Source organism: Chenopodium album, chromosome 7, assembly GCF_948465745.1.
Source record: "Chenopodium album chromosome 7, dcCheAlbu1.1, whole genome shotgun sequence".
Classification (NCBI taxonomy): domain Eukaryota; kingdom Viridiplantae; phylum Streptophyta; class Magnoliopsida; order Caryophyllales; family Amaranthaceae; genus Chenopodium; species Chenopodium album.
This window is the reverse complement of record NC_137840.1, coordinates 12657995-12680175: the sequence shown is the minus strand read 5'-3', so window position 1 is coordinate 12680175 and position 22181 is coordinate 12657995. Positions and strand designations below refer to the sequence as shown.

At 35.6% G+C, this 22181-nt stretch overlaps 1 protein-coding gene across 1 annotated transcript; it reads left to right on the top strand.

The window, feature by feature from the left end:
- The first annotated feature begins 15708 nt into the window (after nt 1–15708).
- LOC145640921 (WEB family protein At1g75720-like) lies at nt 15709–19218 on the top strand. Its single transcript, XM_081692155.1, has 2 exons — nt 15709–16082; nt 18450–19218. The coding sequence occupies exons 1-2, from the start codon at nt 15936–15938 to the stop codon at nt 18954–18956; spliced, it is 654 nt and encodes a 217-aa protein (XP_081548281.1). The 5' UTR covers nt 15709–15935; the 3' UTR covers nt 18957–19218.
- The last annotated feature ends 2963 nt before the right edge of the window (nt 19219–22181 follow it).

The following is a 22181-nucleotide window of genomic DNA, read 5'->3' as shown; positions in this document are numbered from 1 at the left end:
ACAACCGCCGTCTGAGTAATGACTGGAACGCCTGTTGGTGTACGGCTGTGCACTTGGTTTGGGGCAATCACTACTGTGATTGATTGACTTACAAACGTATCATGCTCTTTGCAGCATCAGACGTTACCAAGTCAATCAACCAACTCCACTTGAAACCAATCACACAACCGTCTAGGGGCAAGGACAGCCAGGCTTTTGATAAGTTAGGCAACAAATCGCCGCATGCTTTTGATAAGTTAGGCAAGTATGAAAAATTAAAATTCGCAAAAATTGAAATTCAAACGCAAACGCAAAATGATCAAAACCGACTCAGTCGGTGCATTTCATAAAAGTCCACCCAACCAAACTGTTGTGGTGGATCAAATGTCAACCGGACCCCGTCCGGGAGAAAAGAGAAATTGTTAATTAACTTGGCTCCATAGCCGGTAAATACAAAGATACGCGGCACGCAGGCCGGAAAAGCAAAGTTATTGGCATACTGCCGCAGATTAAAGAAAAAATAAAAACAGAGATTGGCATACTGCCGCTGAAAGGTCACTTCTCGCCTGCAGACGGTGCCTCCTTGTCCTTCTCCTCATCATCTGAGGGTATCTCTTGTGCTTCACCCGGACCAGGTAGCTGAGGCGCGGCAGGCTCGTTGTTGGAGTTGACCCAGGCGTCAAATTTGGAGACCTTATCCAAGGTCATCATGTATTGAGGATGTGTGGTTAGAGTGTACCACGCCCTCCAGCCGCCTGGGCTTCGGCTGAGATAGTGCATGCTAGCAAAAGCCTCCCAGCCGAGGTTGAGCCCCTGAAATTCGCAGGCGGCAACGTACCCCAAAATATTTTTCCAAGAGTTGGGGGTAAGTTGCCAGACCCCAAGGTCGTAGCCTCTCAATATTGCCTTCACCGCCTGGTGAAGGGGAAAGCGAAGACCAGCCTTGAACGCCGCCTCATAACAGCCAAAGTAGCTGTCGGCGCTCTTGATCATCCTCCCAGGCGATGGTGCCACTCTCAGGCGGCACTCTTATTCTATACCCGTCTCCTTACGGGTGCATTTGTGTGAAGTTTTTTAAATTCTCCTCCATTTGGAGCCGGTCTTTAGCAGAGACGTGGATGTTGAAGGGGTCGTCCTTCTCTTTCCATTTCTTCCTCTCCTCCTCCTCGCTATCCTCAAGCGGGGGCAGGTCATCGCTGCTTTCAGAGGTGGAGGCGGAGCTGTCGCTCTCCGTCTCCTCCTCATCCTGGGCCAAAGGAGCTGAGACGGCCTCATCGCCGCCTTGGTCGCATTCTTCCAAGAAGGAATCTGCGGGAGTTGAAGGGGCGCGCGGAGGGGATCTCTCCAGAGCCGTCTGGTCTCTCTGACCAGACGTTTCTCCCTCAGGCGTTTGGCCGCCTGAGCCCTCGCTTCTGTAATTTGGATCTGTGGCCGTCTGCATAGTCCGAGCCATTGTGTCCTGCACAGACACATAAATGGTCGGAATCCAAGGCAAAGGGTAGTCCCAACACCCCGATACGACACTCCAAGTCCTAGACTCAACCGTCCCTGGTGACCGGCTGGACTCTAACCTAGGCTGTGCCGTGTGTGTTGGTGATGCATCCATTTATTGCAAGAAATATGTACAAGCGGTGAAACAAGAAAAAGAGCTGAGAGAGGCAGAGACGGTACCTTTGGATGTGATATCTGAGGATAGGCAGGTCCGGCTGGGTTGATGGAGAACGAAATTTCTTGCTTGCGCCTGACTCAAATGGATGACTTCTTGTAGACACCTAAAAATGTCTCCCCAAAACTAAACCCGATGATAAATAACCTTTCACCGCCTCTATTGGTCGGGTTTAGTATTTAATCCCGAGAGTGCTTTAAAAATCGTATTTTATTAAATTCATACCTTTGAAAGGTCCATGGATTAGTCTTGATGTTTGGTAAAAGCATAGTTTTAATTTTAGCCCAAGCTTATTAATTTTAAGCCCAAACCTTTTTATTTTTGGCCCAAACATTTTATTTATTTTTATTTTATTATTTTCTTATTTTAGCCCGAATAATAAAAGTCAGAAAAAAGCCCGAAATTATCAATCGACACTTAAAAAGCCGAAAGAAATTAGGGTTAAAAATGAATTTAGACGGAAAAATGGACTGGAAGTGACCGTGTCACGGTACAGTCTGACCGTGTCACGGGAACCTTTCCCGTCTGACGGTGGGACTTCCCGTGACACGGGAGGTCTGCCGTGACACGGGACGTTCCGTGTCCTTTCCGCGTAAACCCTTAACGCGTTTTTCATTCCGTTTTCTGAAAATTTCCCGCGTCACTCCAAAACTGTACCGTGTCACGGGAAAGTGTACCGTCTGACGGTACAGTCTGACCGTGTCACGGTACAGTCTGACCGTGTCACGGGATACTTTTTTAGGGTTTTTATCATTTTAGGGTTCCGTGTGCTCCCTCAGCACATTTTCCCTATAAATACCCCCTCATTTCTGATGTACCGGGCAACCAGAATTTTATTATTCTTATTTTCTCTCTTCTATTCTATTAACCTAAACACTAGCCTACCCTTTTCACTTCAAAATTCCTTCTTCAAGCACTCAAAGGAGTCCATATTTCACTCGAGGTTCTGTCTTTAAGCCAAGGCGTGAAAGGTAGAATCGTTTGAGGGTTTGGCCCCAAAATTATTTAGTTATTGTTTTATTATTTCCTTGAAGTTACTAACTCGTTTATTATTTTAGTTTCAAGCAAACAGATTCGAAGTAAGGATCATGCTCTTTTTATTATTATTATTTTTTTTTTTCTAACGATTTTATGTTGTTGGAATTGTGATTAAATTGGTTTTTATATTAATGTTTATTTTATTTTATTGATCACCATATTGCATGTTAAAGGGAATATGTAATTGAAAATCACGACTAATAAGATAATTTGGACAACCGGTTTAGGATCCTTTTTAATCTTATTATTAATTGAAGTGATCACCAAAATTTTAGAATTATGTGTGCATTAATTTTGAACCAATTTAGTTAAATAATAGTTTGGAGCGAATTGAATTATTGTTTGTATGCCTTTGAGATCACAGGAATGCTTTTCAATATAAGAATCGAGTAGAGGCCAATACGGGCGAATGTGACTCCATGACTCACTTCGTACCATCATCCCCGATCCTCCTTTCGTGGTTCCGAACCATATGGAGTTAGTAATCTCATGGATTATGAATGGGGTGTAACCTTCACGGGTCAATCGTTGTTGCCTATTGTTGTCCCTTATCGTGGTTGCCTTTTATGATCCGTGAACGGTTTACAAATTCCTTAAAAACTTGTTGGTGTCTCCCTACTTTATTTGTCCCTAATCGTAATGTCAATTCCCACTTCCTATGAGTGCTAAGCATATTCACACATGCTTTTAACGTAGGCGCACTTCAAACGACGCCTAAACTTCTGCTATCTCAAAGTTTTCTCTCTAGAAGATTTTTGTAAACGTACAAAATTATGAGGGTAAAACGGCTATATATAGAGGGTAAATATGGGGGCATTTCTGTAATTTACTCGGAAGGTGAACGGTTACTTCTTTATGGTAAAATTACCACCAATCGGAGCGTGACACATGTCACAGATGCCACGTGGCGTGCCACGTCACATCTGTGAGGGACAAATGTTTAGGGTAATTTTACCCCGCCGCGTGGTCCAACCAGAGGACGACATGTGTCAGCTTCAGGTTGGTCTAAAGTGGACCAATCTATGCCTGACACGTGTCACTCCAGAAATTAAGGGAGAAAAGGCGGCCTTCAAGCCTAAATCCCGAGAAAGCCGCAAAGCGGCGCAGCCCACCAATGATTAGGGTTCAGTGACCTAATCAGGGGCACAAATCCCAAAGACCCTATAAATAGGGAGATGTCCCTCTTTTTGAGGGCACGTTTTACCATTTATTACACCTGCATTCTCTCACATCAGAGAAAGACCTGAGCTTGGAATCCGAGCAGATACCCACCTAAATTTCCGTCCTCTTTATTCTTTTTCAAGTTACTAACTTGACCGTCGGAGGCGGAGCTCCAACCACCCGGAGTCTCCGTTATTTTGCAGGTACAGCTCAGTCCGGATCAGTCTTCGTGTTGTAACTCTCCCGAGGAACAAAAACACCCAAAACAACTAGCATTGCCATTTCTTCCTCATCAGCTTCTGATTCCTCTGAGTCTTGATCCTTAAGAGCCAGACTCTTGTTTTTGGAACTTTCAGAGTTGGAACTCAGATGTAGTTCATGAGTCATCAATGATCCAGCTAGTTGTTCCATGTTGAACTTTGTGAAGTCCTTAGCTTCCTGCATAGCAGTAACCTTTGATCTCCATCGTTCATCTTGTGGTAGACTCCTCAAGATCTTCCTAGCCTGTTCATCAATCGGAATGTGTCTGCCAAGGGAATTCAGTTCATTAATAATATCATTGAACCTAGTAAACATTTCCTCTATAGTTTCCTTTGATTGCATTTCAAACCTTTCATATCTAGACATCAACAAATCAATCTTAGAACGTTTTACCTCATTTGTACCTTCATGAGTTACTTCTAGTAGATCCCAAATCTGTTTAGCAGACTTGCATCCCATGATACGATTATGTTCATGAGGTCCAAGTCCACAATGCAAATACTTTATGGCTAAAGCATTCAGTTCAAGTTTCTGATAATCTTCTTTATCATAATCAGAAATAGGTTTAGGAACTACCTCTTTCTTTTCATTGGTTATGGTTATTTCAAAATTACCAGCTTCAATAACACGCCAAACCTGGTAATTTTCTGCCTTAATAAAGATCTCCATCCTGTTCTTCCAGTAGGTGTAAAACTTACCATTGAACATGGGTGGACGTTGGGTAGAATACCCTTCTTCAAGTTTCTCCTTGTAATTCATCTTTCCAGGAACTTACTAAGCAAAGTTATTCGCTTACACGAGAGTACCTTGCTCTGATACCAATTGTTAGTTGAGATGATTAATACAAGAGGGGGGGTGAATTGTATTGAGTTCCTAATGACTACTTTTTGCGGATAAATAATAATGCGTATAGGAACTTAATAAAACACACATATTTTACGAGGAAACCTTCCAGGGCCCAACTGGAAGTAAAACCTCGACCCTACCTTAGGGATTTCAAACACAAAAACACTTCACTATAATAGGGAAAACACCAAGTTACAACCTATTAGACACGGACCTTTATTTCACAAGTTCCTCACTGGACTTGCTACTTGATAGGACCCTATCCTACCCAATCTAAGCACCACACTTAGATTCACTCGTACCACCAAATTACTACACGTACTGCCAAAGTACTAAATACCCGTACCACCCCAGTACAAAACTCACAGCCTCACCAAGAAGCTAACACAAAACTGTATGTAACACAAACTATAAATTTCACCCAAATAACCCAACCAATACAAATATAAGACGCCTATTATGATAGGTAAGAAATGCACGAAATTCGAAACTAATATGATAAGTTAGAAGCTTGATAAACTTACTCAATTAAAGCACTGTGATTTCTCCACGCATAAACTCACAAAAACCTAAATCATTTTGCTCTCTACTATTTATACAAGTAACACTTGTATAGAAAGTAGGTTTTCTAAAAAGATAAATATGTTAACTTAACTTATCTTTTAAACACGGTTTTAGCAAATCAAGTGGAATAAAATCTTTTCCGAAAATAAGTATAAAAAAATATTTATTAAAAAGACTTATCTTTTTAACAAATCGACTTTAGAGAAAATAATCTTTTTAGAAAATCTTTTCCTAAAATCTATCTTTTATTATTTTCCATATTTATTTTATTTACCAAGCAAACTTATCACGTTTCTAATAAATTTCGTGCACTAACCTACTTACCATATTAACAATAATTTCTAAGATAAAACCTTAACTATTATTGTTGCGCCACACTTTGATCAGGTAAATTACTTGGGCTCCAAGCATATCAAGTTCCACCTAAGAACTTAACTGCTAGTCTTCAAGTTCCTGTTAGGGAACGTTCCTGTTAAGGAACTTAGTTCTTGTTAGAGAACTCTTCCTCTGATTTGTTTAACTTTTTCAAATAAAGATCTTCTTCAAGTCTTCTTAGTTTCAGATGGTTCTTTAATCACCAAGATCAATCTGCACCTTGACTAATCACACACTAGAAAATCTTTATTAGTTGAGTTTGCTTTTAGTTCAAGTTCCTCATCATCAAAACCATTATGCTTCAACATTGTACATAGTTGGTTTGACTCTTACATGTCTGTATTTAATTTATTGCTCATTATTGGACCATGATTGTGACATTAGACAACCTCTTTTTAGAAAATTCTATGCGGTATTGGTTGTAATCTTTGTATTGTTTGCTATTGAATCCAGCTCATGTGATCAACCTTTCAGGCTACTGAGGTGTCAAGCAAGGAATACGAACCTTTAGAGAGAGACATTTTGTATGCAGAAGGCGTGACTTAAGGAAATGGCTTGGATTTTCTTGAATTCTCCCTAGATGACCGTAGCCCATGTCTGAGTCATATCATAGAATCTAGATCGATGCACCCTCACCTTTGACCATGTAAATGCTCAAACCTAGATTTGTGATTTCAGTTTATGACTATGATTGGTTAGCCTTGTTTGCAATATATTTTGGGATGAATCCTACTTGAATTCTTCCAGCTAGTTATTGAGCCTCAGTTTTGTTGATTATAAGAACATTCTACATCGGTTTCATGATACAGATAACAAAGGTTTTGTATTTGAAATATAAGAAGAATGATTTCCTCTTATTATTCCTTTTCAAATTTCCTATAAATGCTACAATTGGAGCAATTTCATGTATATTTATTATTTATATGAGCATGATAAATAAGCACTTAACTATAAGTCTTCTCTCCATCATTTATGCTTAATAATTAAGTACGAAAATGCATAGCCTTTTCTAAGAGTAAGCCTGATAAGCCTATCCTACATACTCTACATATGATTTTTGGGCTGTTGTAAAGAAACTAAAAACGATTGACTGTGTTAACGAATTATTCTTACTCTATAATAGCCTACTAGCTCAATAGGTAGAGCATTGTGCAAGCGCACAAAAAATGTGGGTTCGAACGCACGTAGGTTTATGTGTGTAATCTGAAGATCAGAAGTCGTAATATTTTCTTAAATTTCTTTCTTTTTCTTGTTTACTTTTGATATAGTTTTATTTACTTTGAATTTGAAAACCTCTACATCATGTTAAATTTAATGTATATGTTTCTTATAATTTGACTCATCTTGTAAGGATATGAAAGTCAATGACTCGGAGTTTTTGTGCTATAAAAAAGTTTCCTTAGTAATTTATCATTTTAAGGTAATTTATTATTCGTAACCTAATTTGATTTACTTCAATGATATTTTGATTTATTTTTAGCATTATTTATTTACGTTAGAGTCATTATGATTTACTTTTGACATATTTTGCTCTACTTTTGATTTCTTTTCGGAGTTATTTTGATTTACTTTGGAGAAATATTCATTTACTTTTCTAGTTTTCTACTTACTTTTGAAAGATTTTGATTTACTTTTGAGGTATTTTGAATAACTTTATGTCTGTTTGGAAACCATCATTTCATTTCAAATGATAGAATTATCTCAAATTGCTTGTTTGGGAATTATAAGTATTTGCATTTGGATTTCACCCAAATCCAGTTTTGAATAGTTCAATTAAATTTTCAGAATTTTAAATCCATCTTTAATATATGTCATTTCAAATCCACTATTGCCTTCACCACCGTAGCCACTGCCGACACGCCCGCTTGCAACTTCTTGACACTGTAAATCCTTCACTATTGCCTTCACCTTTTAAAAATGGGTTTCAATACTAAGGCTTTTCAATTAAATACTCCCTCTTATTTTAATTTCTGGTTTATATGATTGATTTAATTTCTTAGTTAGAGCATAATTTTTAGAGAGAGAAAAACAGAGGCATGCAAATTTGAAATTCCATGGCCTCAAAATACATATTGACTTAATCATGGTTTCAAAATACATAGTGAATTCAAAAAGATTAATATGAAATTTCTAAGTTTATCCAAACAAAGAATTTGGAATTCAATGTCTGTATTTGAAATACCAGATTTGAAATTCTGAATTTGAAATCAAATACGTAGTACTTGCATTCAAACACTACCTTAGAGTATTTAATAATTATTTTTAGAGATAACCTATGTAGGAATCGAACCTACACCTCTATGTATCTGCATAGTACTCTATCAGTACTCTACCATTTGAGTTAATATGTTTACTTAATAGCTTGTTTTAATAACTTTAAATTCTTTTTTATTTACTTTTTGAGACATTTGATTTATTTATCCCGGCCCAGATTTCATTCTGATTCACTTTATCTTCACAATTACCAACATTAGAATCAGGATGAATCAAACATCTTTCATCAAATGAAGAGTCAGAAGTACTAGGAGCAACACAATTCAAGTCAAGTTTACCATTCGGACAACCATCATCATAATTTCAGCTTATCAACATAAGTGTTAGCAGTAACATAGTCTTTGTAAATTAAAGACATTATCTTATCAACAAGCTTTATTGGGTAATAAGGGCACAAACATATGTATTTTGATAAAGTAGAGCTTTGATCAGATGTAAATTATTATTTGGATTATTCCTACATCAATGTATGAATAATTATTTGGATTATTCCTTCATTGGTTATCACTATGTAGGTTCAATTCCTACATAGGTTCGGCCACTCTCTTGGCCTCTGATTCTTGACCCTTTCATTGTTAGGTCACCACAACTATCCAGTATCCACCAATATACACGAGAGCAGACTCGAGAATGGTGTTTTCTTCTTTCTTGATTTCTGTAACATAATAGAGTATGAAAAAGAATCTCAAATAAGATTTACAAGTCACTCAGTTGCCCATCAAAATCGTACAATAAAAATATGGAACTGAATCAATTGATACTATGGTCACCAGAAAAAGTAATCAAATATGAGCAGAAGTTAAATTCTTTAAATATAAAATTTACTAATCCAGGCATCAAAAGACCCCTATGTGGTAATAATGTAATAATGTACAGCAAACCTACTGATGCTTAATCCTACCTTCTACTGTCTAGACTATCAATCAAAACTAGCTAAACTTCCTAAGGTACTGCAGTTTTCTATGCATCGGTGTTTAAAATTAGATAAATAGAATGAGGAATTGAGGGATTTCCTGTCAGACATCGAACAGGTAGTCCATAATTATGATATGTTCTTATAAAACCATTAGTTACTATCACAAGCCCCCATATGTTGTTGGGCCCGGATCACCCACATTGACGGGTCGCACGCACACTCCACTCCACATTAGTATGATATTGTCCGCTTTGAGCCTAACCCGCACGGATTTGTTTTTGGGCACCTTCCCAAAAGGCCTCATACTATTTGGAGTGTGCTTTAACTTATAAGGAGCTTCTCACTTCCTTAATCTTTTCATGTGGGACTTGGGATGAACACCCCAACAAACCTCTCCTCAGACCAAGGACCACATAACTCATGGCCTCCCCTCCAGCGAAACTATCTTGCACCGCCGCTATCACCACGGGACACGCCGCCTGAGCCACAATATCAACAGGACTTTCGACATAAGGCACCAAAATCGCGAGATCACACATTTGAGGGAACCGTCCCACACACAACGCCCGTATAGTCCCAACCGAACCGTCGGCTCTGATACCACTTGTTGGGCCCGGATCACCCACATTGACGGGTCGCACGCACACTCCACTACACATTAGTATGATATTGTCCGCTTTGGGCCTAGCCCGCACGGATTTGTTTTTGGGCACCTTTCCAAAAGGTCTCATACTATTTGGAGTGTGCTTTAACTTATAAGGAGCTTCTCACTTCCTTAATCTTTCCATGTGGGACTTGGGATGAACACCCCAACATATGTGCGAGCCACTCAATATGCTCTTACATACATTCTTCAAGAACTCATAATGTGTACTTTTTAATCAAATTGGTTTACTTTTATTAAATTATTATCTACTTTAAGAGTATATATATAAGATTATCAAGTATATAATGCAACTAGATCTTAAGCGGTAAATCACTCCAAAACCAATTGATCATTGTAGACACCTAAAAATGTCTCCCCAAAAAGAAGGTGATCCTTGGATCAAGGAGTTCCACCCATCAACCACAATATCAAGAATTTATGGAAAACCAAGACACCATAACTCCAGTTGATAGGGTCTTGTAGATCAAGTTTGAAGCGGGTTTGAGTCATAAACAATTGCGACGTAATCCGAAACCACTATTGATTCATGAAAGATTCTACCATTGGGGTAGTCATCGAACCAACTTGGTGAAACATACCCTCGATCTAGTCGTTCCAAAATTAAATCCGTAGCAAGTCTTTTATTACTCCAAGTGAAACGAGGACCCGAGAAAGGAATATCATATAAGGTATTTTCCAATCTCCAATCCACAAAAGCATCAACCCCTCTAATACTAGTATTACCTCCCAATTTATCATCTAAAAACTCTAGTTGATTAAAATCCCCTAAAAAAAGGCATTTGGGAAAATTATGAACAATATAAGAAAGTTCAATCCAAACTAGAGGCCTATCTTCAAGATACGGAGCACAATAAATAAAAGCTACATACTTAATATCATTACGAGAATCAACTATCTTACAAAGGATAATGTTTTGGGAGGAAAAAAAAACAAGTAACTAAAGAGCTTGTCCTATCAAAAACCATAAGACCACCCTTAGCACCAATAACATCACAACCAAAAGAGGTGGAGGGGGTACAAACATCTAATAAGATAGGCCTAGCCACATCAGCAACTAATTTAGTTTCGGAAAGAAATAAAAACATAGGTTTAAACTTAGACATGAGCCACATTAAGTACGATCTTGTAGGGGCATGTGGGTCATTAAGACCTCTACAATTCCAAGCAACACATTTTATAAAACAATTGGGGGCTGAGACGATGCAGTCACCTCATCCAACATGATCAAGTCCGAACAAACAAGTTGCCAGTTCGCTTCCCAGTCCATACCAACAGTAGCACTCAAAAGGGAGTGAGAAGAAGCAGGCCTTCTAGGTCTCACAGCACTCGAGCAAGTGGTTTTCAAAGACGGAGAACGTCTCCTTTTTTTTAACATTCTCCAAGATGTCAGCATCAACCTGCACACTCCAAATACAAGCCATGTCTTCATCTGTGATGGCCTTTGAAACAAGATCTTTTGAGCCATTATCATTGTCTTTCCAGAAATTGAAACCACCCTCTCTTTCCTTGTGCTTCTTTTTCGATTGAGCAGATAGAGGAATTGGAAAATTAAATAATTCGTCAACATTAATTGTCACCACTGGTGTTACCGAAGAATTCGGTGGATCAAACTCAGTAAGGGAAAGGTTCGGAAGGCCCCCTCCAAAGGTCGAAGGAGAATAGGGGAGAAAGGGTGGAATCGAAGCTCGTGGAATAGGGTGAACCCTTGAACTTGACAGCCGCAAAGAACGTGCGAGAGCTCTTCTTGGTTGAATAAAACAATTCGCCACATTTTTCACGTCGTTGTCAGTTATAGATAGAATAATATCCACCGTAGGTTCTAGGATTGACTGAAGCAACCTAGCAGAAGGTTGTGGGAGAGCAAGAGGCGTCGATGCAATAATAGAGGGGGGGCCTTGAGAAGTAAGCCCTGCTGCCAACCAAACCAACGCCTATAGATTAGTGTTGGTGCTTTAGACGATTCACCAATTTCAAAAGTTGAAGGAGTTGCTACAATTTCCTTCCCTTTTGAATGAGTAAGTGCCCGATGAAGGACCTACAAAGAGGGGGATTGTTCTGTACCTTCCCTTATCACTATTCCATTAGAGCGCCTCGGAAAAGTGTTAAGATTTAGAGAGAGATCATGATCGCAATCTTCATTGCCAAAGCTAGAATCTGGATTAACATCCATAGGAACAATAGGATTAATAGTTTGAAAAATACAAACACTAGGATTAGTGTTTACCAAACATTTAGAGAACGAAAGGGTCCTAGCAGGCCCATTCTTGAGTGCCCGAGTAGAGGGATAAAAATCTGCATATGGGTCGGAGTTTAAGCTCAGCCTCTTGCCAGGGGGGCTGCAGACTTGAGATTCAGATTAGTCAAATTGATCCGGCGAAGAATCTGAATTTTGCTCAGAACCTGTATAATAATTTTCAGAGCTTTTTGATTCCTGCACTATCATTAAAGAAAATCTCAGAGTCAGAATCAACATCACAGAGAGAGGTTCCTATCTTCCATAGGCAAATTATCTGGTTCCTGCCTCACTAGATTAGCTTTTGGATCTCTATAATGCCTGTAATTAGGCAAGCCTTTGACCAGGTTTGTATAGTAGGAATAATCACGAGGTCCGTAGAGAACCCTCATTCCATGAGTTTCCAGTGCAACAACACGATTTTTCAGCCGTCAAGTTGCTACCTCCTTCTCGATCTTAAACTGTGTTTCAGTTTGCCCTGCAAAACCACAATACAATTCTTGTAAAAGCAGAAAATTCCCTCATATCGGAAGTGAACCCAAATAACACGGTCACCTTCCACGGGGACAAAACAACCAGGGATTAGAGGTTGGGTAAGGTTTACCACCATCTTAACTTGCATATCAGCAGATGGTGGGAGTCCTTCCCCTGTGAATTCGAACTCCTCTATGTAGCCAACATGAGAAAAAATTTGTATAGCCCACTCACGAGTTAAATAAAGAAAAGGAAGGCCATGAATTCTAACCCACAGAACTGGAAAAATCAAAATTAAGAAATTGAGGTATATAGGATCGATTATACCTTTGGAGATTAAGTATTCGGCCATCAAAGAAGGCTGTTTGAAGCCTGATGACAGCCGCAAGATCAGCACAACTAGAGCATTCGAAGATATATACAGACCAGATCTGTGCACTTTGATGACCCCCTTTCTTTTCCTGTGAGATTCAACAATATGCTAAACGTATTCCACCGTCGGTGGGTGGGGTCCTACAAACATGCCTACAACACTTTGATTATACTTGATCGGCTCAATATAGTTGAAATTTTGGGGTTTTTGAGCAAGACCTCCCATTCGCAAGGAGTTATTAGTAATGTAGGGGAATTACAGGAAAAATTAGGATGACGATAAGGGGGGTTATTAGCCATAGCAGATGAAAGAGCAGGAAAAGGAAAGGGATTTTAAGAGGTGGATGAAATTGAACTAGGAAAACAAGTTCATTATGTACTACTTGGGAAGAAGGATATTAACGGAAACACAAATGCATGGTATCCAAGTGGCAAATAGGGGTTTAGAAAAAGGAAAAAACAGAGGATAGATTACTTGTTCAAGTACTTGCAATGATTTAAAAGGTTAAACAAGAAAGATTTGAGGCAGAAGTGTGTAAAGATAGATCACAAGGGATTTGGTGTAAGGAAAAACAAAGAGGGAAGTTGAAAGCTTTTGTTCAGAAAATTCTGATAAGAGTGAAACCTTGAGCATTCATTGGTTGCATGTAATCAGTAATTTGAATGTTGAATGGAAAGGAGTTGAAGATGAATAGACACACGTTTGCCAAGGCTCCAAGTAAGAAAGAAACTCACGTGTTTGTGAAAAACCTCTCGCCTAGAGAGAGAAGCTCTCGTTTAGAAAGAGAATGTTATCTCTTTTCAACTTTTTAAATATGTTAGGAAATTATTCAATGGAATTTTAATTATATTTCACTAAACACATATCTTACAGCTGCACTATTTGTTCTACTCCGGTGGTTATATAACAATTTAGTGGAATATATAATTGATTTACCTTTTCAAAATAAATAAAACTTTAATGTTTATTTTTCTGTCCCTTAACGAAAAATTCCAGCTCCATCATTGCCTATTTCACTTGTGCGTTGGAAAGATTTTGTCTTATATCCCTAAATATAGACACAAGACTAATATGTCTATTTTATATAGTGTTTTACCCCCATCCCTTGGTCATAATTGGTAGTGTTTTTTGCTCTTTAGAGCCACTTTTATTACTAATTGATGTTTTCTAGTGTTTTCGTAGTTTTGGTTGACTTTTGTAGGGATTTGCACTTTTGGAGCATTTTCTCGGGATATTATGAAGTGACTACTACGAGCATTGGAAGAGCACGACCAGTTTTTATAGCCTAGGGCCGGTTAGAGTCGTCAAACCGGTGATTAAGGGCTCATCATTTGAGATTCCGAGACATTTGGACCGAGTACTCAAGACCCGAAGAGAAAATCCGGATTAGGCCGAAGAATCGGAGCCCAATCGAGAAGTTCAAGTTGCAAAGGAGTGCGGCCCGGCCAAAATAGGCACTGTCCGAAGGCGCGCCCGGCCGGGCGAGGAAGATTAGTTCGCGCCCGGCCGGGCGAGGAAGATTAGTTCGCGCCCGAGTTCGCGCCCGGCCGGGCGCGAGAGATGCCTTTAATGGAAAAAAGGCGGGCCAATCGGGCTCGAGATTTTTAGGAGCTGATCTCGGCGATATTTCTTAGTTTTAATTAGGAGTAATTATTTTTGTATAAATACGATTGAATGCTTTTTGTTTTAAGACTTCTTCTCTTAGACTTTCTCTCTCTACTTAGTTTTAGATTATTTTCTCTCTCTACAACTTTATTCTCTATTTTGTTCTTAATTCAACTCTTTAATTTCGATTACTTTGGTAACGATTTTCTTCTACTTTAATCTCAGCTATTTACTTTATTTCTTTCATCATGTCTTGTTTAATTGCTTTGATTAGTTTAGTTTTAATTATGTCTGAGTAGTTTTCTTTCTATGGTTTATGGGGATCCATAAATAATATGAAGGGGTAATTTATTGTTGTTGATTATCAATGCTTGTTTAATTTCTTATTGATTGATTTAATGCTCTGCAACTAGATTAGTGTTGGTCTTTTATGTATGAGTTTAGCAATATTAATTCGAGATTCGAGAGATGAGAATTGATATTTAGGCTTAGTTTTAATAGACAGGTTAATTTATAAATGGTTAAGTCGAGATTCGAGAGATGAGATTTAATACCGGTAGATTAATTCTGTGATTGTAATACGTAGCGAAAGCCCTTTATGATCTGATTAATTGATGCATTGATGATTGATTATTATGTTTACCCTGGAATGTTATTTATTGGTGAACCTATGCCCTAGGCCTTTATTCATTGATTTCTCTTTATTCTTAATCTCCGTAGTTTAGTTTCATATCCATATTATTAATTTGTTAATTAATAATTTAGATTGCTTTAATTAATTAGGAATAGAAAGACTAGTTTCTTTGTGGATTCGACCCTACATCCCTATCTATATTAGTTAGAGGATTTAGAAATTACTTTTGATTGGGTGATACGACTTTAGCCTGTCAAAGACATAAAAAGGTACATAGCAATATGACAACAAGAAGGCAATTATTCATACTCCGTAGAAACCAATTTCAACATCAAAATCATACTACTAGTAATTACATAATCATGTAACCTCATTTGGACCCCGGCCCTATCCAACTTTACTTACTTACATTAAGCTTAATTAACTTACAAAGTTACAATTGTATAGGAATAGTTGTATGTAGGTAAAAGGTCGTGGTCTACGTGTGGTGTTGCCGAATCTAAGTGGGTCCAACGAACTAATTTATAAAAAAATGAGTTAGTAACCAATGCTATTCCCTACATACCCAACCAGTTTACTCACTACTTACACCTTCCTAAAATATTTTACTAACAGAATTCTAGTGAAGTGGACGCCAAGAAAAGAAGCTTTTCATTAAATTTCTAACTTCAATTCTCCTCCTTATTCCCTTACACTTCTATTTTCTTTCATTATCAAATTCCCTTAACAAAATATACATTTCTTTTAAGTTGCTACATACCTCTATAAAAAGGAAAATACACCATCTTAATTTTTTGTTGTTTGTATTAGAGAGCACTACTGCCATTTATCTCTTTCTTTGTGATAATTGGTTTGGTGCCGTGCTACGAATGGCGAGCGGTGGAGATGGGGTGGTGGTGCTTAATAGGAGGGCGGAGATTGATACACGAGCACCATTTAGGTCCGTCAAAGAGGCGGTTTCGTTGTTTGGTGAGAGAGTTTTAGCTGGGGAGGTTTATGCTAGCAAACTCAAAGAGGTACTCTTATTTACTTCGTATGTTTAGTAAAATCAAATTATTGGTTTAGTTTTTCTTAATGTTATTTCCTTCTAATATTGCTGTCAGCAATGATTATGACGTTGATTAGTCATTATAATGAATAATGAAGCTGTCATTTTGTTAAACTTAATGGTTTTGTTGATTATGAGGGAGCCCATTCATCTTCATGATAAACAAATTTTGTTTATCTAATGGCAATTTCGTAAACATATCAATAATTCATTCCAGTCAGCATGACATTTTTGTAAATAAGTGAACAACTTTTATCAATATGCGGGTCCCACAAATGTTGACTTATTTACGAAAATGCCATGCTGACTGTGATTTTTTGTTGATTTATTTACGAAAATGTCATTAGATAAACTTGTATTTTCAAACCATTGATAATGACTTGTTTATCACCATTGATAATGACTTGTGTATAATTGTCTATTGTTTTACTATGTTTGTTAAAAGAGAAGGCAGATATTTCAAACCGATTTAATGGTGTAAGTGGACTATAAAACCATGCATGAATTCTGTAACTTCTTTATATGCTTTTTTAGTAAATGACTATCTCTTAAATGATGAAATAAATATCTTACTGTAATAGCTTTCTCAGGATATGTAATTGAGAAACTAGTTATTAGGGCCTATACTGTTTATATAATTGAATAGTTGTATTGCATGTAGTTATGTACCTTAATCTGATAACATAGTATAACTAATTTGATGCATGCTAATAATCCTACTTATGCAAAAATCTCTAGGGAATTTATGATATTAAGGAGTGCTGTATATTTTGGAACATACAATTATGGGTTGAAGGGGATGTATGGAAGTTAAAATATCAGATTTCATGACTTTGAACAACTAAATTAGTTAGCATTCACAATTAAGAAAGACACATATTAGACCTTCTATAACAAATAGAAAGGTAGCGGTTTTGTAAATTATTTTTAAAAAGTTTCACATTAACCGAGTCCTCTCTTTTTTAATCTCTGTATTTTACACGGTATCTGGCACATTATTTTGAGCATTGTTATTAACTATTATGAATGAATGATATATACTCCCTATAAAAACTTGATATCCAGAAAAATATTATGAAATCAAATAATACTTCACATAATTTAATTTTTTAAATAAATAAATTAAGATATAGTCGAAGTTTTGTTAAATGTTAACCATTGAATAATAAGTGAGTAGGATTTAGAGAACGTAGAGGGTACAACTTCTTCTAAAATAGGAATTTTCCAATTTAATAAAAAAAATTCTAACAAAATTCATTTAGATACGAGGGACACGAAATTTATCATATCAAAAAAGGCACTTACTTGTAGATAAATCTAGAATAGAATTAGAATTGTTACTTACCAAAAATATCCAAGCTGAAATTGATTACTTGAGTGGCTATGAATCCAATACATGTTTTCTAAGAAATTTCGAGTAGCTCTACGTCAAGGTTTGTCTGCAGAAAGAATAAAGTAGCTAATTGAATAACAAATGGTGGAATTTGTGTATGTTACTTAATCACAGCTTTAACAAGGAATCCTTTACTTTGCTCCTTTGGAAGAAACCTCTTACAGTCCCACATTAACCTTCTTCTACAAATCTCTATATATAAATATAAACTTACATGTATAAGTACATTTTATTTAAGATATATATACAAGTACTTTTCAAAAAAAAAAAAAATGTACATACAATATTTTGTGTCACGTTTCTTTGGTCGGTTCACATAAATAAGGCTTAGAATCTTTCATACATAGTACATAAATTTGTTAAAGCCAATTATTAGTAAATTTTTTTTCTAATTATTATTACTGGAACAAATTTATTTTTGAGACAACAAAATCAGAAATGGAGTATTTTTTTGTTCACGACTTTACGCACGCACTCTTTTATAAAGTTATTTTAATTATAGTGAAAGGAAAATCTAATTGGTCAATGCTCGGACTATAAAAGTCACGTGAACCAATACATAATCAATTTTATTTTGGTGTACTCCGTACTATTTAGTTTAATTAAAAAGAACATGGTGTCAATTGTAATTTGTAAATGAGTGACTAGCTTCAAATTTACTCAGTTAACGAAGATTTTAATTAGAAGTGCCTCTAGTTTTATTCAACAATATTCAATTGATTGATTAAGTTTAGTGAAAGAGGTCATATTCTCAATTAAAGTTTGACTCAATGATCCGATGATATTAGAAAATTCACAAGGAAAAGGCAATTAGTTACTTTAGGTAGCTAAAAAAGCTAAGACACTCTTGAAATATAGGTGATCAAATCATTATTTGTAATTTAATAAAAAATTACGGAGTAGTATATTAAACATGACAATCTTGTGTCCATATTTATGCAGATGGAGAAGGATACAAGAGATGAAATTGGCCAAGGAAGTTCAAAGCTAGGAAGCATCACAGACGAGCTTGAAGAAACGAAACAAAGCCTCGTAAAGGCGAAAGAGGAAACAATGGTGATGGCCACTTGCCTATCATCACTGGAGGAGGAACTCGAAAAGACAAAGAGAGAGCTTCAAGAGCTGAAACTAGAGAGGGAATCGGAGAAACAGATGATGGAATATGAGATCGAAGACCTTAAATTTGTCGAAGATCCACCACAACCCGCGACTAGCCTACAACGAATAAGAGAAAGTGAAAGAGTTGAGTATCAGAGTAGGAGATTTGTGACCTTTGGAAATGCAACTTTCTCTGAAGTTGTATTACCTGATCATCACAAAAGCGGGCCATTTTTGGAGAGACATCCTTCACTTAAGAAGAAGAAAAGACAGCCATTGATACCTTTGATTGGAGGGTTGTTTTCGCGAATGAAGAAGAGTTCTGAAGTGGCTTCTGCCAAAACTCCATGAAAATCTGCAAGCTTTTTATTTACTAGTAAACCAATAAGCATCCTTTTTCAGCTATTATGCTAATTTTCTGTTGATCTTTTGACTATTAAGTTCTACTTCTTTTTGTATTTCAATTTCCTCTTTACTTTTCTTTTTTGTGAATTTTAACATTGTACTAGTAGTATTTTAAAATGCAAGAAATGCCTGAGATAGTGTAACAATGTAAGTAAGAGAGTGACGGTCAATAATGTTTCATCCATATTGCAGTGAAGTCTATGTTATATACTTTTGCCGTTATAAACTAGAAAACTTACTTTTCATTTGTTACTCTTGTGTTATTCTCGATATAGCTCTAGCAACATATCGATATGCATACAGCAGAACAATTAACCATTGACGTCAATTGAAACATGACAGTAGATATACTGATAATGCACCTGTTTAACCAGTACATTGGGTCTTGTTTACGTAAGTTCGTGGACAGAATTACCAATTACTCACTGGAAAAATATTATCTAACTATACACTAGCTACAAAATGTACTACAATGAAGTGGATGTTTGTGTAATGCCTTGACGAGCACATCTTTGTTCCTCATCTTAATTTATACCGTGACAAGGTCTAACGAATAAAAGATAAATACATACTTTTAAGACTAAGATACCATGTTGACAACAATTGAAAAGAAATTTTGTGTGAACAATTATCAGAGACTCAGAATTATTGAGATGATTGCTACAGTTTCATTGCATTTATACGATCGGAAAATTACAAGCTGTTATACAGCGCGGCTATCACACCCTTGACACACCAATTCTCATTCCTAGAATTGGACCAATCATCGTGGACATCATCATAAGATGACAAGCAGATAAAAAACCGACCAAAACATCTACATAAAAGCTTAATAGAAAGTTTAATTATAATTGGACCGCTAAAACAGATTAAAATGATTTTCGCTTGTTGAAGTGTTTCTGTAAAGAATTATGTTTAGATATACTAAGATTAACCACAAACTCTCCACCTTTGAATTTAATGAACAAAGAGTAATTATATACCCCTAGACTCTAGTGTAGCTATCTATTCCTACACCCCCTTCCTAAACAACACCTAAACAATCCCAATAACCCCATTTTCTGCAATTGTGTAGTAACTGCACAATAACCACACTTTTTATCCCCTCAATAATTTTTTTTAAAGAAAAAAAAAAATCATTTCATTTTCTCTCTCCTTACCCATTTTTCTCCATTTTCTCTCTCTACACTCATTTTGTATTTTCTCCCTCCAAACCCATTGATATACTTTTTCTAATAGAAAATTTCTACGAATTAGTGACAAATTATCAATAAAAATTGTTCAATCATTACAAAATTCAACAAAACAAGGTCGAAATTCGAAAAAAAATAAGATATTTTGTTCATATTTGGTTCAAAAACAAGTATGAACCCTAGGTTTTACTAAATTTTTGTTGTTATTGTATTTCAAAACAAAAATCGAAACATCAACAATGGAAAATGCATCAACGTAAGTATTTGCTATGTTTTTAGGAATTTTTGTTCAAAAACTAGTCAGTTGATTTTTTTTTTTTTTTGTACAGTGAAGAAAACAGTTCCAAAGAAGGAAAACATATGTTCTGGAAAAATTTAAGTATTAATAAAATTAATTCGTTGTGAATTTTTACTTTTGATAAATGTTCATTTTTATTTTGATAAATGCTCATCTATACATTTGTATACTATTATTCATATGTTTTTTCTGTTTTTTTTTTTTTTTTTTGAAAAAACTATCATTTACATATTAATAGATAATTAATATAAATGCTCATTTATTTAATAATTCATAGTCATTCGTGTAATAATGTTCATTTTTTTCATAGTCTGAAGTGGAAAATTATTTGATAAATGTTCATTTTTTATTTTGGTAAATGTTCAATCACACAATAGTATTTGGTCATTCACAATTTCATATATTAACATACGATTATTAGAAATTTGATAAATGTTCATATTCTTTTGTTATCTACTTCAAATGTTTCATGAACATTTCAATTTTGAATATTTCAATATATGCATTTTCTCATATGAATATATGGTCAATCACATATTGATATATAGCTTCAAGAGTTCATTCGCGTATATATTTCATGTTCATCAATTGTTATCTTCATGCATGATCATTTTCAAACTAATATATGCTCATTTATAAAGAAATAGTTGTTCATTTTCATATTGAATACGTAAATATGTTCATTTATGTGTTAATAGTTGTTCATTTTTATATCGATAAATGGTCATTTCCATACTAATATATATTCATTTATATACTAATAGATTTTCATTTCCATATCAATCATGTCAATTGTTATATTCACTCATTTTCATATTCATATAAATATTGGTTCAATTTAACACTTATTCTGATATTGCTCAAATCTAATACATTAATTTTTTTTCCTATTAGTTAAACAAAGAATCGTAGATATAGTGAGTTAGATCACACAATAGCAAGGAAAAAGGGAAGACATTACAGCAAAAATAAGGAGATCAATAAGGCATGGATTCGTCAAGCAACATGAACCAATAACATGGGCTTGGATTTTTCAAATTCGGATCGAAACGTTTATTGTGTTGGATAATATGTGTGGTGTTGTATTTTATATTATAATATTTATTTTCATATTAATAGATATCCATTTTCATTCTAATCATTTCATTTTAATAGATAGATTTACATTGCAATAATAATGATATAAGATGTTAATTTATTAGATGTTTGTTTAAGTTTTAATATATTTTATTATATATAGAAAAATGTACAATTAATTTTTAATATTTATTCATTGTCATACATAAAGTTATTCATTTTGTAAGACACATATGTTCACTTTTAAATAATTATATGTTCATATTTATAAACATCTTTTTTCATTTAGATATATATTTATTACAAAGTACAATATTTATAAACATGGTTATTCACATATTAATGTATATATGTTCATTTTCAATTCAATACACGTGTTATTATTATTATAAAGAAGACTAAAAGACAGTCAATTAAATTACTCAGCAATACCAATAAAATAGTGTCTATCCTATAAAACATGCATCAGATGCATGTAATTTTTTTTTTTATTTTTTTATTTTTTATTTTTAAGGAACAGATGCATGTAATTATAAAGCTACTAGTTGTTCAAACAAAAATTTATTATGTAAAAATTGTTCATTTTTATATTGGTAAATGCAC